Source organism: Bacillus rossius, chromosome 1 (genome assembly GCF_032445375.1).
Source record: "Bacillus rossius redtenbacheri isolate Brsri chromosome 1, Brsri_v3, whole genome shotgun sequence".
NCBI lineage: Eukaryota > Metazoa > Arthropoda > Insecta > Phasmatodea > Bacillidae > Bacillus > Bacillus rossius.
Window position 1 is genome coordinate 102,747,902 of NC_086330.1, and position 19,663 is coordinate 102,767,564.

Below are 19,663 nucleotides of genomic sequence, written 5' to 3' on the forward strand. Positions count from 1 at the left end.
AAACGTAGTGAAAGATTTTTAAATTTAATCATTGAGAATAATGTTTTGAGTAAGTTTTGGTTTGCTATTCTGAAAGTATACTATAGTAATTACGTTATAGTGCCATATTGTTGAGTGGTCAATAAAGTATTATTTAGGACTTAACTTCTCGTTTTCGGTGTTCCGCGCAAGGTTTGCGGAGGTAAACATTTCAAATGTTGCTAGAAAACTTGAATGTTACCACTGTTTTAAATTTCAGTTAGGTGCAAATTTTACAAAGATTAAAAATCTTCGATTTCGTGGGAGTGAGAGTGGCCACAGCGCTTGCGGCTGTGGCTCTGTCGCAGTGCGTAGACGACATTGATAAGCTCGGTAGTCTCTAGTGATCCTATAAATTAAGCTAGACTTTTGAGAGATATGTCCCTGTAAAGCTTAAGAACTATACAACAACTTTTGTTAAAGAAATATTTGCGTAAGACCCTTTATTTTTAAGTGAACTGTCTTTTTATTGCCTTGACTGATGTAAAAAAACTTATTTCATTAATTTAACATTTTGTTTCTTACCTTTAATATTAACTTTTAGAACTTTATTCATTATAAATGTGAGTAGTAGTGCTTTAAGATTATTTTCATATAGCTATCGAGAGTCTACGGTAAAAATTGCGAAAATGGGAAGCATTTTAATGAACTGCTGCAAATCGCTGTCATCTAGGACTTAACTGCAAATTTTCAGTGATACGCACAAGGTCTACAGCGGTAAACTTTCGGTATGTTATTAAGCATAGTCGACTCTACCACTGTGAAAAAATTCAGCTTTGGACAAATTTTTCACAGGTTGAAACCTTTGTTTCCTGGGCTATTAACAGTGTCTGTTACGCTGAGGGCGGATGAGTAGTTATGTTTCCTTATTTCGCTGTTCAGCTCTATTTTTAGAAGAGTAAAAATGGTTAAAACGCGTGCTTTCAGAACAATGTTTAGGCATTAAATTCCCGCACTCAAGGGACTTGCAACACATCCATGTATTCATTTCTCCGCCATATAACGTTATGGTAACCAGGGCCGGCGCGTCCATATAGGCGAACTAGGCAACCGCCTAGGGCGCCAAGTAGCTGGGGGCGGCGCAGCACGACACATAACAGCTGATATAATATGTTTAACGATTATTGAAACTAGATGAAAATGGGTTTTTGTAACACTATGGAATGTTTATGTAATTATTTAAAGTCCACGGTGACCTGTTTATGATTTGTAAAAAGTAAAAAAAAAAAAACACGTCTGCTTACATTTGATTGTTGACCAAATCTTAGGTTTACGTGAGGTATTTTGAGGCAAGAGAAAAAATTTTTTTGGGTTGTCCGACCGGGGAGGGGGGGGGAGGGCTTTAAGGTTTTTCGCCTAGGGCGCCAATTTACCTTGCACCGGCCCTGATGGTAACCCTGTGCACGGCGAGGAGACTGCGCGCCAGTACATAGAGGAGACACCGCGCTAGAAGCACCAGCGAGCGTAGCACTTATCATTCAGCCTCGCTAACACGTGTACACCCCTGACTAGGGGTCTCGTCAACAGCACCGTCAATAAAGACGATAAGGGGCGATGGTATGAGAATGAAACACTGACTGAAATGAATAGGAGAGGAGGAAACGGGAGCATCCTAAGAATATCCATCGGCTCACGACAACGTCCACCACGTATCCCACCTGCGAAAAAATCTGGGCGAGACCTCGAGGGGAAATCGAACCCGGATCGCCACGGTGCGGTCACCTCTCTAAGAAGAGAGCTGGTAAGTTCGGAAATTTCGAGGATTCACTAAACAGCGTATACAATTGCCCAGTTATTTCGGCAGCGTTCACACAAATCTGTAATAATGCAATTTATCTGAACTTCTCCTGACTTACCCTGACCAAAATTTTAATCTTCCCTGGCTAATTTTTTTAAAAAATAATTTAGATGTTTTGCAATTTTCCGAAGGAAGTAGAAAATCCACACTCCTCTACGCAACATTTCACATGGTTAGGCCTACAATCAATCTTTTTTTTTTTTTTTACTAGAACCATACAACATAAATTAAACTAAAAATATAACCTTGCCATTTTATTGTTTAAATGACAACGCACACAAACACAGTCTGGGAAAAAAATGTTTTCACGGTCTGGGTGATGGCAGTCTGGCGATTGGCATTTTCCCGTTAAAATTACCTTATCGCTGATAAATTTCCATAACTTTTCCAGGTTTTCAAGTAAATTTACTTACTTTTCCTGACCAATACAAACTTCCCTAACCTTTACCTGATCTCCCTTGATTTTCCAGAATGTGGAGATCCTGTTAGACAAGCCCTCCTAAAGTAAACTGATCTATTGGGCCGTGCATTCTTTGCGAAAAGATTTCCAGACCAGCTATGAGTTATAATGTTGTAGCATATTCATATCCATATTCCCGCAATCTTAGCGTGATTATTGGCCGATGGAATTGTCTGGAAGCTCATCCTCTGGACTTTTTGGCATTTGATTGAGTCGCGTCGCTTCTGTTCTCTCATTACTGGCCGAAGTTCGTCCAGTGTGTGCCAAGAGAACTTTGGTTCAGTCATCAAAGCAAAGCATATTCTTTCGTATACGTGCTTTAAGTCTAGTCTATTTTGTTACCCAATTAGTGCGCGAAATTCTCTTGGATCTATACTGTTAAAAATCTTTACAGCAAATTTGAAGAACACTGGTTGGTATCCTCGTAGATTTACGGATAACACCATAAATTTACGGGTACTGAGTTAACTTTTATTCGAACATGAACTTAGTACTAAAAAATATTAAAAACTTGTTAAGTTTACAGGGAAAAAATGCACTCTTCTTCCTTACACGGGGCTGTTTAACATGTTTATAACGGGGTACAGAGATGGCGTAGTTTATCTGAACTCACGAAGCATCCTTCGGTATTTGAAGCGCATTCTTCTCGCATTCTTCTTTGAGAAGTCGGTCAGTTGAGTATAGTCAATGGGCCCCCGCCAACCCGACCAGTCCTCGAGCCGGGAAGGGCGGGGGAGGGGCGGAATGGGTCGCCACTGTGCGTGGGTGACCCCACTCTTACAGCTGTGGGTCGTACAGTGCGGACTGCTCGCGGCAGGGCGGCTTGCACAGCTGCGGAGACTTGCCTGATTCGCTTACTTCTCTCCTAGCTGAGCATCGTTGGCTCACGGTCGCAGAAGGGCGTGTCCTAATAACTGCGGTCCAATATGAACACGGTATAAAGGTTAGCATTCTAACATAAGACTAAATGAACCCGCGTAATTGACATACCTCTAATAATGTGTTATGTTACTGAGCCGTCTAGTTCTTTTTTTTTTAATGTTATATATCTCGGCGGTTAATAACATTGTTATGGAAATTTAGGGTGAAATAAAATGAGAATGTTACAAAAATATTGGTTAGGGATGGTAATGCCTTAAACTGTGATAGCATTCTGGAATGTAACTTTTTACATACTCAAGTTTTTTTTTTTTTTTTTTTTTAATGCGTGTACCAAGCAGGGACACGATTATACGGTGAATTGGATGAAACAGAAATAACGCCGCCGAAAAACATGTCAATACACCGTACAAAACCGAAATGCAATTCCATGCAACATAGGCCTACAGTTAAATCATAAAAGAAGTACAATTTAACCAAAATTTAAATCAAATATTATATATATTAATGTTTTAGATTCAAGGAATGTCATTATTTCCACGAAATTTTAACACCACAGTGCTTAAATCAGAAAAATTTATTCAATTTAAATTAAATACTATTATATATGTATAAATGTTTGAAATTCAAGGAAGGTCATTATTTCCGTACGAAGTTTGCACCAAAGTGCATAAATCAGAAAAAATAATTGAATTTGTTTCAAAATACTTTTCTTGTTCAATCACTTTTAAACTACAAAGCTCGCAGATTTTTTATTGTTCCGAATGTATCTGTTTTAGACAAAATTATTAATAATTAAATAATCGCAAAAAAAAGCGAGTCAAACTTACACTATTTTGGTGGAATACGTTTTACAAAACAGACTTTATGCAAAAAAAATCAAGCGAGTTTTTCAGTACCTACTCGCCAATGACATGTAACAATTAACCTTGGTAACGAGCAAAGTCATGTGTTCTCACGTTGCAAATACACTTACAATAAAAGAACTTGAGCACAAAATTTAACGTATAATTCTTTAAAATAATCCCGGGAGTGATAAATATACGCCAATTGTGTTTTCAAATAAATTTCTGGACGCCTATAACACGCAGTTTCCGCACCTGCCGCTAGAATTCGCAACCGAAGCAGCTACGTCGATTATTGAATGATACAGTTTGCAAACCAAAATTTTCAACTATATAATGAAACTACTTCGATAAAAGCTAAAAAGACTTTAAAAAATAATAAACCCCGGCTTTGGACGTGATATTCGACAAAGAATATTATTAAAATACTGTCCATATTTTTTTTCAAATGCATTAAACAGTTAAAACTATAAAGTTTTCCTTTGGCTTTATGAACTTTGGTACGCGCCATCTACCACAGATGGCAGCATCTGTTCCATGCGACTTCCGTTCCATTCACGAAATTACTTCTACCAATTGCCGTAGAACTAAGATGTTACACATAAAAAAATAAAAGTAATAACACCAAACTCTTCTATTATAAAAATTAAATTGGGAAATAAACAAAAACTCTTGTCTCTAGTACCAAGAGTAATTAGTACCTTGAGTCCTTGGTGCCTGTCTTATTATTTCGCTTGCATCCCTTTTTTTGCTAATACAATTGCTATTTTTAATGTAACTTTAGCTAAAGCGAGTAGACGAATCACTGCCAGATTTGGTCTCGTTTTGTTTTAGAACGCGAGTGTTAACTTTATCCGAAGAATGAGATAAAATAAAATTATTTGTCAAGATGTGTTTAACGATTAAGTAGGGTCATGTAATTTTCGCGAAAATATTTCCAGACCAGCTGTGTGGTAAAACTCTGTAGCATCGTGGTTGGCTGAGTTTAATTCAGGCACATGTCTACTGTCAGCACACCAATAACAGCCATCCGGTGCGGACGCAAACGCGTCCTGAATGGCCCGGCCAAAGAGGACAATGGCTTCATTTGCAGACGGCCGCCAATTCTGGAACAATTGCTACGGCAGGCATGCCTTATTGAAGTCTAATGAGCAATAAGATTTTTTCGCGAAAAATACATGCCCCAAAGAATAAGTTATACTATGAAGAGATATGTAAAATACGTGTTGTTTTCTGACACCATGCTAGACTCCACAACCTGTACAAACAGATCAGTGTCATTTGTTTATTGACTGCTGTGAATCTATGCGGATCTATGAATCTATGCGGATTGGATATGGTTGGATCATACGAGATTCAGTATTTTTTTGGGGGGTGGGACGGGGGGGGGGGGGACAGTGTAAAACTATCCATGGCCCCATGAAAATGTCATGTAGACGTTCAGGGGTATCCATTCTAACCATCACCAAATAATAACGCGAAATTGCAGGTCTCTAGTTGTAGGATTTCGTTACTAAGTCATCTTAATGCGTATGCACATATTCGATTATATTAATTTAATGTGTATTGATAGTGAAACTGTTAAAATAATGTTTTAATTATGCTTCCAATACTCCAACAATAACTTGTCTTGGAAGGCGCCGTGTAGTATCGATCTAAGAACACGGCGTGCAAGTACTTACTGCAATCCAATATTGATATACACTAGAAAAAGGTTTACTAGAGTTGTTGATCGAAAAATCACTAGCTTCATGTATTTCCGTCTACGCTGTAAGTTTGCATTTCCTTTCGCGTTATCGTGCACGAACAACCGCCGCATTAATCCGGCGTGACGGGACAAGCTATCAGAAACCGGTTGCCACACTTCCTGGGAGACCTCTCTTGCACAAAACAACACAGCACCGGAAAACTTTTTCGACTCCAGAAACGCACCTAGCCCGGCCATCACGAAAGTACGAATCCGAAAACAACCCAATCAAATCTAACTTTTTTTTAAATTTTGCATTCAGCATGCTCTTTATTGCCCTTGCATTTCACGCACGAATATTTATAAATCACCCGGGACTGGGAAAATTCGTGTGTTCAGCGACCTGTTCATTGACTGCTGACTGGTGAGACATTTCAACTGGGTAACTCGTGATTCGATACTTCTTTGATTGAGATTCTCTGATTGGCCCAGAGTCCTCCAGATTAATAGCGAACCACTAGCAGAAGCAGCACAAATGTATAATTATTTGAATCTTAGAACATTACGAAATAAATCCGCGAATTTTTCCCGTTTTTATATATCGCATATTGCATATTAATTATATTCCTAACATCGTACGCTGAAAAAAATTAACTTGTAGAGTAGGCCCTATGGTCTTCAGCGCCAATTAGTCGTAGAGCTGCATTTGGTCCGTTTATGGCCACTAATATCACATATGATTGAGCCTTTGTTATATCTATTGTAGGCTTAATTCTCACAGAGATAATGTACACTACCCCGACTACGTGTACATGCATTTATTTTTCATACACGATTAAATGTTTTGATCTGTTTAAGACGGTTAAAAAATTAACCTCACATTCGTTATGTGATAAGAAGGGGCGTGTATTTATTTGCGAAAAGATTTAGAAACTAACAGAGTGAAAACACCGTAGCATCGTCTGTGTTTCGTAACTGTATGATTTTCTTTCCGATACATGTCTGATGTTCGAACATCTATCACAGCAATTCAGTGCAGAAGCACACGCGACTTGAGTGGCTCGGTCAAACAAGGCAATGGCTTCTCTTGCAGACGGCCGCCAATCGCAAGGAGAAAATTCTAGCGCGGGCATACCATATTGCAATCTAACGACTGTTTAGATTTTTTTGCAAGAAAAATGCCTGCTCTTAGTGATACTAGAGGCAGGTTTTTCAGCGTACAAGTTGCACACTCGTTTAATGTGCCTGATTTATGGTATTTAGGGAAGAGTAGGGTAATGGGGGTCACTTAAGGGAGAACTAGATAAAATTTTAATCATAAACAAACTATTTATTGCAACCGCCTTTAAACATCATTTACTTAATTAACTATCATTAGAAATAATTATCAGTCACTTTGGCAATCAACTTTGGATATTATAAAAGTTAAAAAAAAAAAAAAAAAATTGTTGTCTGTAAAGTCGGTCTACGGACGATAGTTTAACGTGACAACGTCATAACAAAACATTGATGAAATGATTTATCCAGAAGAAAAGGAAATATCATATTCGGCCTGAGACTGAGCCGTAATAGGTTTTTGCAACCAAACCATTTAGGCATTAAAAATACTATATTCTTTGAGGAAGAATTTTTTTTTAATTTTCCTATCTTTTGTATGATACTTTATGAATAAAATTGAATCATTTTTATTGAATTAGCACTATTTTGTATGGGTACAAAGAAGGAGTGAAATGATTTACAATTTAATTAATAAATTTACTTTTATTTGCATTCATTAATTAGTTACCAATGCTCACCGCACGGCCACGAGGCCATCCTTGAAAAATAATAGTTTCAGATGTGATATACATATTTATAAAAATTTTGTTCACGGTAGGGGAATAATATTATTTCGTTTTTATAACACGATTTTATAACAAATACGCATCCCAAATACACCAAACTTATTTTATATGTTTTACAATATTTTTTAAAACATTGTGCATAAGATCCCGGGTGTAATTTGAATTATGTGTAACTGTAAAACACCATTGTTGGTTCAAAACGTATTTGAATATTCAACATTACTTTTAAATAACCGTACCGATTGTGCTGAAAATCGGTGGACGATCGTTTAATTACATAATATTAATAATTCAAACGACGAAAATATGATTGAAAAGTCAAATCGATGGTTGTTCCAATCGAGTGGAAGAGAGATGCCACGCATGCGTACAATGAGCAAACAGGACACATCCGTAGTGGGACACTTTTTCGTGCGTGCAGCCGGCGTTCATCGATTTATTAGACGTTGTCACGTCAAAAAACAGGATTTGATTACAATTACACCAACATGGGGGTAATGGTGGTCACCCTGGGGGCAAACGGAGTCCAAGAAAATCTAGCACATATCGCAGACATAACCTTCAACTGAGTTCCACCCAGTGCATTTCGCGTGAGCCCATGGCCCACATGAGGTGCATCTTAACCACATCTCGTATTTTCCAAAATCGTTGCATACCAGGCATCTGTTTCCAGCATCTTCTGCATCGTCAGTGCCAACATCTGATACAGAAGTTTCGTTCGTTTCTTGTAGTACTTGGCGCTTTGCGTTTTCAGGACCATTTTTCTGTATTGTAGTCTGTTTTCCCTGACCTTTACTTTCCATTTCTTATCTTTTTCTTTACCTCCTGTTTTTTTTTTTTTCATTTTCTTATTTTCTTTTTCTATCAGGTTTTTTTTGATTGGCGTTGAAGTTAAAATTGTAGCGTGTTGCTTCTTTCGGTCCTTTCTTGTATTTATAACAGGTGTTTTCTCTGGCAACTTGATTAAATCATGCAATTTAGCACTAATTAGGTTTGACGTGCCAGCTACTGGTGATACAATATCTGGTTCAGAATCAAGTGGGCCTACTTGTTTAGACATCCTAAGAACCGGTGGATCAATTTGTTTTGAAGTGCTCGGAACTGGTGAGTGAACGTTTTTTGATGTGCTGGGAATCGTGCTGCGAGAGATTAATTGCAGTCTTGGATTGCAATAGTCTCAGATTGGAGAATTTCTGCCATAAAAAATATATGCCACTTTCTTCACCAAGTTTGCTAGCTCGGCTTCTGTCTCAACACTAAAGACAGTGAATCGTCCTAGATGTGGTCCTAAGGTATAAACTTTTTTAATCCTCTTTTGAAGGCTTGAAAATGGGATCCCCATTACCTTAGCGCCATTTCTTAAAGAAGAACCTCCTTCAACAAGCATTACAGCTTTTTCCAGGCTATTAGAAGACCAGGAAGCCTTTTCAGTTGTCCTGACTCGTACTTTCGGCATCTAGAAATAAATAAAAATGACGTAATTCAACATACACAGTTGCGGGTAATAGTGATCACTAGCGGGTAATGGGAGTCACCTGACACTCATCTCCGACAATTAAAAAAATGAGAAAAAGAATAAAATAAAAAAAATCTTTAAAACACTGCCATAATCTGAACTGCACATCACAATTTTAAACGTCTAACTAAGTTCGTGTAAAAGTCTTAATTGCATACTGCAAGATATTCGACACTTACCTTCTAATTTGAATATAAGTAAAATTTTATCAGCGGAGCACAAAAATAAAACACCGGCGTATCTCAATGGCGCGGGCGCTGACTGACGCGAGCCGTTCCAGGCAGCGCTGGGGGGCCAGAGCGAGGGTAAGGACGCCGTTTACGCGTCGCTCGCACGTACTGTTTCGTGGATGTGAGGGTGACTCCCATTATTCGCTGACTGCCATTACCCTACTCTCCCCTACTCCATTGCGGGCTGGAACTCCACCGACACGAGCTACTTAAAGTCGTAGGGACATGGATACCTCATTTCATCGCAACTTGGGGGGTGTTTGGAGAAGCTACAGTGAGGGACTGAGGTAACCCATCCCAGCATCACTGCCGCCCACTCAACCTGTGGTTGACTCAAATTAATCCTCATCCTAAGAGTATCACAAGGTGCTTAACTAGGTCTATCACGTATCTGGGACCCCCCAGGCAACCCCAGAGGGCCTGTGATCCGGCCGAAGTGCCTATAACCTCTACCAGCTGTCCAGGCTAGTGCCGGAGCTGTGTCGCCACTCACCGTGTGCGCCTCAGCGGAGTTGGGACTCCTCTGGATGTGCTCTAAGCAGCCAGAGCTACCAACCACCAAAGCGGTCCTCACCATGCGACGTGGGCTGGTAAAGGAATCCTCAGCGAGAAACTCCAGCATCAACAAGGGTTACCCTGCACTACTACCTAGATTTATCATTTATATTCGGGCTTATATGGCCCGTTAGCCCGAAAGTTAACACGGTAACTGCCCCAATACAAGACACAGGGTATGCCTGGGAAATTGGTACCGTGGGGCCAGCCTCTCTGATACTCCACCTACTTCAGTACTCCAGAGCTTACAGCATTGTTTACGTCCGGTTGTGTCCGTTCCCAAGGTAGAAGCCATGCCAAAACTAGCCATTACCATTTCACCATTGGTTCTTCACAATGAAGCAGGGTCTTTTGGCCCCAACGGCTTGAGGACCCGGCAGTGATTGACCCCCCCCCCCCCCCAGGTAAGTTTCCAAACCATCTGCCAATGCCTGCAGAGAAAGCTTCACCACCTCACCAGATACCTCTTTCTTGCATCTCTGGATTACGAGGTATGAGGACTCTCCAGCAAAATAGAGGCAGTGATTTTTCGCGAAACGATATGATTGCTCACTAAAATGGCTGAACCAGCAATTTCTGCCTTATGATTGACAGCCGTCTGCAACAGAAATAATACCCTATTTGGCCAGGCGATTTAGAAAGTGTTTGCTTACGCACATAATTGCTGTGATTTGTGTGCCGATATAGTGGGCGTGTACCTTAAATAAACTTAACTTAACCAATCATGAAACACAGTTGATACTACCATGTTCTAACAAACAACTGGTTTGGTGAAAAATCACTGCTTCTAGTGATAAATATAGAGACCTACAAAATTCTCTGTATTTCCTGGCACCGGGATTATTGTACGTAATCAGGGCAGTGTCGTTTGCTGATTGACTGCTGCAAAGTTGTATCCTCTATCCTCTACCATGACTGGGTCACGTGTTTCTTGCAAGTTTGTTATGTGTTTCTATCTAGTCCTCCAAGAAGTGCAAAGCTAGACGCACACTGGTCGTCAAGCACGCATGAATCGCACGACTCGGATTTATTTAAGGCAGTGCGCACACTGAATTCAGAGCATCGGAATTTCCGAGTCCTTCAGTCATCCGCATCGAACGGACCGTACGGACCTTGACCTCTCGCCGAGTCCCATCGGCATTGCCGACAGTCGATACGTACGATGCGGATAAGTGAGCGCTGTTTCATTTAATACAATTTTGAGAGTTATTTGAATCCGATCCGTACGATTCCTACCGTGCATGCATTGACGACCAGTGTGCGCATACACATGATCCAATGACGAATTATCAGTACTGCCTACGCATTTAACATTCTTTAAATGATTCATGCAATGGGGAATTTTGATTTAATACAATTTCCTGGACATACGCCATTGCAGTTTTTTACTGTTTCTCATGGAAAAGATTAAAGAAAACAAATTATGAAATAAAAATGAAAACATAAACCCACAGAGAACAAGCCTAAATTAGTTATGTAAAAGATAAACCCAACGATGTACCTAAAAAAGGATTATGGGCAACACGACAGCACAAACACATTTAAACTTAAATATGAGACAGTACAATAATTCCGTGAAAGTAATTTAGTCATGAAAAAAACCCAGCACAGACGAACACAGTGGACTAACGACGATGAGACAATTTCAAAAATAACAGTAAATGTAGACAGGCATAAACCTGGACAACGCTGCAAATATACAAATACAGCGATGAAGATAAACAAATATTATAGACGAACACAGTAGGTTTCCTACGACAAAACGGTCACGACGTTTCGGGAACTGGCAACTGTTCCCGACATCAGGCACAAACAGAAAGGCAGTTGACATCAGCTGGTTTTGGCTTGTTCTCCGCGTATTTATGTATTCATTATTGTTATCCATTCTTGAGGTTTTTTTCTATGACATGCAATGGCGTATGTCCATATTTTTTTTAAAAAAACCAGTGACAAAGGGTATGATAATGTACAGCAGTCTGCAGCCTGGTCTGTTATCAAATAATAAGTAATGCAACTTTGACATGTCTCTAGTGACAAGTAGCCTGCTGTGTCATGTGAGTTAATCATTAACTGACTTGTCAACTTGCGATGACAGTTTTCCTATCATTCCTCAGAGCATAGCAGCACAGTAACTTATCGCAGTCTTTCTCCGTCCAACAACACATTCATTCGCTCCTATTGTGCGAGCCAGGCCGAAACTAACCCCCATTGACCCAATGACCCAGCTCACGCACGTACAGACTCGACCGTAAATGGGATACTCGATCAGGAGTTGTCAGTTTCGCTCACAGTAAGCGTCATTCACTTGATAACCGTGAATATCGCATGTGCTACCTTCATAAACACAGTACTCATTATTTTTAATGCCGCGGCGTTTGATTAACACAAGAATTTTATCCATACATTCTCATCAAACAAAATCAAAACATACTATCACTGTATTCACCCTTCCACACAATTTGTCAGAAACTATCTTAAAATGTTCGCAAGCGTAGGATTACTTTAACTATCGTTCTTACCTAGGTGGTAGTAACTGTTTTTCGAGGTCTCTCTCATTATCGCTGATCCCTGCAATTCTTATTTCAAAATAAAAAATTTCACTATTTTTTTTTTTTAGTTTTAAATAGTAACTAGACTACAAAATTACAGCACTACCATGGGCGTATATCTCGGAGAACCATGGGGGCCCTGCCCTCCCCCTCCCTGTAATTAAAAAGCCTCTGAGGGGCCCCGCTTGTGCTTGTAAAATCGTAACTGTGAAATGGGAATGATAAACGTATCCCACGGAGCCCCCCTGCCCCCCTCCCGGGGAATTCTTCAGATTTTTGCCCATGGCTACTACTATTGTAATTTACAATTCTATACTACACTTTATTCAAAATAAATGTATATATTCACAGTCAAATCAACCCTTGATTGTTTTACAATTGATAAAATGTTTTCGCTGTGAATACACCATTATATATTAGGTAAATTGCATACTAATACAATACAATCCAAACCAAAAGGGCATTACAGTATAGAACTTCATCATTGCCTTTAACCAAATTGGTTTTGCAGTAGGAAGAACTTAAATGATTCCCTGAACGAAACACGTGAAGTTTGTTTTAGCTCTCCCGGCAGGTTGTTCCATACCTAATACGGCATTGTAGGTGAAAGTGCTTGTAAACTGATCTACTAAATTTGAGTACCTGAAAAACGAGATCTAATTTCTCGCGTTGTGAAGAAAAGCACGGAATCGAAGCTGATGAGCTACATTACATTCACTTGAAACAGAAACAAAGTCTCTAAATGTTCGTTAAAGTAAACTCACGGAGGTCTTTACGCGATACTCAGGAGCCGCAAGCTCCTCCAAGTTTACTGACTCACTTGCGAGTTCACACACTCGCCGTACACTGTTAACATTTTTCACCCTAAATTTACGAAGAACGCTGGTTAAAAGTTATCCAGGGTTCTTCGGATATTTACGGGTTCTAAGCTTACTTTCTTTAGTCATGAAGCCACAAGACTAATATTGGTATAACAGCAAAATATTAAAAACAAAACTTGTTAACTATACTGCAAAAACTATTGTTTCCTTCACGTTTGTGTTTACCCTGTTTATAACGAAAAACATAATTCTCAGTCTAAATACGGCGCAGTTTCTTCGAAGCTCCAGTTATCTGGAATAAACGAAAGCTCTTCGTTTATTTGAGTCCTTAAATGTACTGTAATCTCCAGGAGTTTACCAAAGCCACGTGATGGCCACACACTAGCTCTCCATCTCACACGCCGCGCGAGTTGGCGCGACTGCGAAACACGTTGCTCGCATCTGGATTCATAATTCCCATCCAGAAATCACTTCACGTAAATGCCCGGAGGCAAATAATCTCGTCGGGCCCCCTCCGCCTAGTTAATGAACACTTTTTAAAACCCCACAGGTAAAAAACAAAACCTTGACTGTAAAAGTTATCATGGCCATAACTGTAAAATTGTCAGTGCGTATTGCATGACTTTTAAGGTTTCCTACGAATTACATTAGTAATATATTTGTAATTTCGACCTACTATCAGAATAAACTCATGCAAAAAAATTTCGAAAATCAACCGGGGGGGGGGGGGGGCTGGTGCCTGGGCACCAAATACCCGGTGATTTACTTCCCCCCTCCTACCCGCCATCCACCCAAACAAACACACAACCACACCCTCCAAGCAATTCTTCTCTGATAAGTAAAAGACCCTCCTCTGCCAAAAATGCTCACACCTTATGCGAAACTGATCACTCACAAAAGCAATTCTTCCCACTTACCTGTCTTCCCCCCTCCCCCCAAATAAGGATTACCTATTCGTTTTGGTGTATACTAGGGCATCCGTGAAAACCACAATTTACAATAGTTCCCTATCTAGCCGTAGCCGTACACACAGAAATCATCTCACGTGCCTAAATTTACCTCCGCACACCAGACACGAAAAACATAACAGCGCATTCTTTGCACGACGTTTTATGGTTGAAATACAGAATGTGCATAAAATACATAATGTTCCAGTTTCAATGGTATATTATAACAGTTTAATTTAGACTATTTACAACAAATCATACATCAAACTGAAGGTAAACTTACCTAGTTTTTCTCTTACAAATGTCTAATATGTGCACCTTTAGTTATACGGCACACAACCAACCTAAAGTCCAATTCTTCTCACACTTTGGTTAACAAGTCTGAAGTAATGGAAGCAATAGATTTTTCAATTCTGTGTCTCAACTCTAGCAAATCATTAAGTAGAGGCGGAACGTAGACACGATCTTTTATAAAGCCCCAAAGTAAAAAAAAAATCGCATAGCGTTGTCAGGTGAACGTGGAGGCCAACGAAAAAGAGCTCAGTCGTCTCGACAATTACGACCAATCCAACGGTCAGATTTTCGACGTTCAACCACTCTCGTACAAACAGATTCCAATGGGAAGGGGCTCCATCCTGTTGCCAAAAAGGTTTACAGGTTCGCCCTCTACTAAATGGGGAAAGAGCCATTCTTTTAACATAGGTGGCGCTGCAACTGCAAGTGAGAAAACAACAAAAAATGTATTCGTGCATGCGCTCATTTAAAACTGTTTGAGTTAATCTTTAATTGTGACCTTGAACCAACACACTACAAAGCTTATATTTGATACTTTTAATATTTATAACTGGGACATTCTTTTATGGACATACTGCACTGTACTCGGTATAGAATATACATTTTTACTCAATTGGAGTTAATATTTTCCGCGGCTACTTTCAATTAGTCCCTACTTAAATATGATAACGTAGCAAAAACCGACCAAGCTGTTTGATTAATAGCTATTCGTGATAACATTTACAAGACTTAAACAAATATAAGCTGTTTAGCTAAATCTACATTCATAACGACTAATAAAATCAAATAAACAATAAAAAAAGTTTGTTTTTTAACATACGTTATACATAAATCAACTATATTTAAAAATATTAACAGAATATTTATTCTTCAAACTTATAATTTGGTACACGATAAATTGCAACAAACTGCCCCCTGAATAGTTTTCTGACCCACAACCTAACTGTACAAGCCAGGAGTGTGCTTGTGTTGGTGAGGAGGGTTAATAAGTGCGACGCTCACTGGTTGTTCTAGCGCGATATTGCCTCTAGGCCTAAAACTCTTGACTGGCGCGTAGTCTTCTCGTCGCGCATAGGACAAATTTGCACATGTTTCTTGCCGAAAAATTATTCTGAAAACTCGCCATTTTCACTACTAAAAATACAGTTTAAAAAAGAAATACAGAAACAAAACTACTCATTCGCTCTCAGCGTATTCTTAAGTGATTTTCGTAAACAAACCCCACTCTGATCTTGAGTAAATGTTCAATCACGTGGTTTTTTCCTGAAGCTCTGCATACCGTATGTGTGTCCAGGTAGGCGTGATGAATGCGAATGGAGCATTGAAGGTATAAATGGGTGGGAGGAAAAATAGTAGTAGTCCAAGAAAACCCGCCATGGCAACATCCGCCACATTCTCACCTTGCTGTAAAAAAAAAGTAATTGACCCCGCCGGGAACCTAATCCGGGTTCGCCTAGTATGCGGGAGGGGGAGAATGACCTAACCACTCGACCACCATGACCCCGATGCTCGGAATCACTCTCCTGAACACACGGTGGCTCATGCAACTTAGCGGACGAAAAAAAAAAAATACTATTTTACGAAAATAAATATTTTTTTAAGATTTTAAAAGACGCCATTATAACCCAACCAACCTCTAATTTCAGTTACGATTATCCAGACGTGTGAATACCCTACCCTTCCGGGCAAAAATCATTATTGCGAGAGTTTTATTTATGTTACAGATCTAGCCTAACCTACCTTTTACTTTGACAAAAAAATCCGAAGATGCACCAACATGGATAATTCGGGCGTCTAACTCGGGGTCAATAACGAAAGGGGAGCGAACTAAAGGTGGGGATGGCGCGAGGAAGCATAGTACTAACACGGTGTTGCAGTGCTGTGCGGATAAAGAAGACACTAAACGAATTATAAAAACTATGCATTAATCAAGCGCGGCTCCACGGAGGTGGCGGTAGGTCTAACACCTTAAAAAAATTGTAATAATCCAAATTTCGTGATTATGTGATGTTAAATGGTTTAGTGGCATTTGGGCAGTGCTGTACGGGGTGTTGCTCGAAAATTAAAATCTGGGATTGAAGCTGACACTTCATTCAACATATTAACATATCAGCTTCATATCTTCATACTTTCTTTCTACCTTAAAAAAATTGTAATAATCCAAATTTCGTGATTATGTGATGTTAAATGGTTTAGTGGCATTTGGGCAGTGCTGTACGGGGTGTTGCTCGAAAATTGAAATCTGGGATTAAAGCTAACACTCCATTCAACATATTAGCATATCAGCTTCATCTCTTCATACTTTCTTTCTACCTTAAAAAAATTGTAATAATCCAAATTTCGTGATTAATTTCTGTCAAATGGTTCAGTGGCATTTGGTCAGTGCTGTACGGGGTGTTGCTCGAAAATTAAAATCTGGGATTGAAGCTGACACTTAATTCAACATATTAACATATCAGCTTCATCTTTTCATACTTTCTTTCTACCTTAAAAAAATTGTAATAATCCATATTTCGTGATTATATGATGTTAAATGGTTTAGTGGCATTTGGGCAGTGCTGTACGGGGTGTTGCTCGAAAATTAAAATCTGGGATTGAAGCTGACACTTCATTCAACATATTAACATATCAGCTTCATCTCTTCATACTTTCTTTCTACCTTAAAAAAATTGTAATAATCCAAATTTCGTGATTATGTGATGTTAAATGGTTTAGTGGCATTTGGGCAGTGCTGTACGGGGTGTTGCTCGAAAATTAAAATCTGGGATTGAAGCTAACACTTCATTCAACATATTAACATATCAGCTTCTTCTCTTCATACTTTCTTTCTACCTTAAAAAAATTGTAATAATCCAAATTTCGTGATTATGTGATGTTAAATGGTTTAGTGGCATTTGGGCAGTGCTGTACGGGGTGTTGCTCGAAAATTAAAATCTGGGATTGAAGCTGACACTTCATTCAACATATTAACATATCAGCTTCATCTCTTCATACTTTCTTTCTACCTTAAAAAAATTGTAATAATCCATATTTCGTGATTATATGATGTTAAATGGTTTAGTGGCATTTGGGCAGTGCTGTACGGGGTGTTGCTCGAAAATTAAAATCTGGGATTGAAGCTGACACTTCATTCAACATATTAACATACCAGCTTCATCTCTTCATACTTTCTTTCTACCTTAAAAAAAAAGTAATAATCCTAATTTCGTGATTATGTGATGTTAAATGGTTTAGTGGCATTTGGGCAGTGCTGTACGGAGTGTTGCTCGAAAATTAAAATATGGGTGTGAAGCTGACACTACATTTAACATATTAGCATATCAGCTTCATCCCTTCGTTCTTTCTTTTTATTTAAAAAAAAATTGTAATAATCCAAATTTCGTGATTATGTGATGTCAAATGGTTCAGTGGCATTTGGGCATTGCTGTACGGGGTGTTGCTCGAAAATTAAAATATGGGTGTGAAGCTGACATTTCATTCAACATATTAGCATATCAGCTTCATCCCTTCGTTCTTTCTTTCTATTTCCAAAAAATTGTTTTAATCCAAATTTCGTGATTTTGTTATGTCAAATGGTTTAGAGGCTTTTGGCTATTGCTTTACGGGGTGTGTTCACCATATTTTTTTTTTTATTGTGATTTGATATGATGCAAAATATTTATGAAAATTTATTTACGGAAATTCTGAAATTATTTTTGGACAACCTGTGTTTAAGCTACACCCACTTCTGCGCCACCGTGTACTTAAGCTCCGCCCTCTTTTGTGCTCTTCAGTGGGCTTGCTCCGCCCACTGCTGCGGCATCCTGTGATTTAGCTCCGCCTTCTGGCGCTTGGTAGTTGGAGTGGGGGAATGGAGGGGAAGCAGAATAAATCTGGGATAAAGCCAACTTCACCTCAATTAGCCAGGTGGGGGTTTTAGGGGTTAACCCCCCCCCCCCCCCCCTTAGCCATAAACTTTAATTAATTTCTTATTCATCACTCAAACAAATTTCATATAATAAAATGTTTACCATTACAATATTTAAATTTAAGAACCGAAAACTGCTAAAATAGCACTATTTTACACCTTAAAATCCAAATTTTCCCGGGGGAGGACCCCCGGACACCCCGCTTTAAAAAAAAGGGGGGGGGGGGGGGCGCATGCTTCTTAACACCCCCCATACACAAATCCTGGCTACGCTACTGGCCAACAACCCTCACTGACAGAAAATAAAAAAAGGATGTTAACAATAAACAAAAATAAACATTCAAGAGTTTACAACGTTCCAAATTCAACATTATCGAAAATAAACGCTTATATTGTAAATTTTTACTTACCGGCGGAGAGAAATCACTGGGTTCCATTATTTGTCACTTTATGATAGCGCCTAAAGCGAAACCACGCCTATTTACAGCGTCATTCCACAAAACAAAAACCTACCCAAAACGCTTGTCCACAAAATTATATGCGCTAAGCGCTAAGCGCAGTACAGGACTCTCACACACAGGATGCACAGGCGTTCTCTTCTAACTACTTGTTATTTCTGACGTTTACGTTTCTCGTTGACCTTCTGGCTTGTGCGCATGCCTGAGAAAGCCTACGAAGTACAAACGTTAAACCATGTCCGAACACGCACGAAAAATTCATCTTCGGCCTACTTCGGGATTTGGTTTTCCTTTTGAAAATACGCCTGGGATTAATTACAATGGGAACAACTAACAATGATAAAATAAGATTGTTTCAGAAATGTGTTACGAAAAAATCCAGAACACGGTCATATTGAAAGTTTGACAACTTCCTAACCTTTGCCTTGGCATTTCTTGTTGGCTCGCGGTGGCCTCCAAACTAATAGCGCTAGTAGTAGGTAAACCCATCATTAAAATTGTGTTAAATGATAATTCTGAAATAATTAAAATAGTAATTTTAAATTCGTCTCAATTTATCCAAGATACTATTTTTTTTTAATTGGCTTGTTTGGTAAATGCCTATTCTATGCCATTTCCTCAAAGTTTTTCCGAATTGATTAGTTAAGTTGAAATGATGTTTTGGAAATATGTTTACATGTAATAAGTCAGAGGTGTGGCTCTGTTGTCAAATGCTGGGCCTGAATACGAGGGTAGCACAACGACGTTGGGGTAGCACAAGGCCGTGCGATGGAAGACGAATAATGACAACTCGAGGAGGAGGGGGGAGAATCAGATCGAACTGTCCAGCTGCCATATTGGTAGATTCCACTTTCC

The 19,663-nt window shown here is 39.2% G+C and overlaps 1 protein-coding gene across 4 annotated transcripts in view; it reads right to left on the reverse strand.

Moving 5' to 3' along the window:
- Nucleotides 1-19,253, reverse strand: part of LOC134540990 (inter-alpha-trypsin inhibitor heavy chain H4-like) — a 149,830-nt gene extending 130,577 nt beyond the window's left edge. Inside the window, exons 1-2 of one of the 4 annotated variants that reach the window (XM_063384104.1) lie at nucleotides 18,761-19,199; nucleotides 8,877-8,987 (exon numbers count right to left, since the gene is read on the reverse strand). In XM_063384104.1, coding sequence (XP_063240174.1) covers nucleotides 8,877-8,987; nucleotides 18,761-18,787 — 138 coding nt within the window. In that variant the 5' untranslated portion in view covers nucleotides 18,788-19,199. Of the gene's footprint in view, nucleotides 1-8,876; nucleotides 8,988-18,760 lie in introns of all 4 variants that reach the window. The other 3 variants (XM_063384112.1, XM_063384130.1, XM_063384121.1) reach the window with 3 other exon arrangements.
- Between the last annotated feature and the right edge of the window lie 410 nt (nucleotides 19,254-19,663).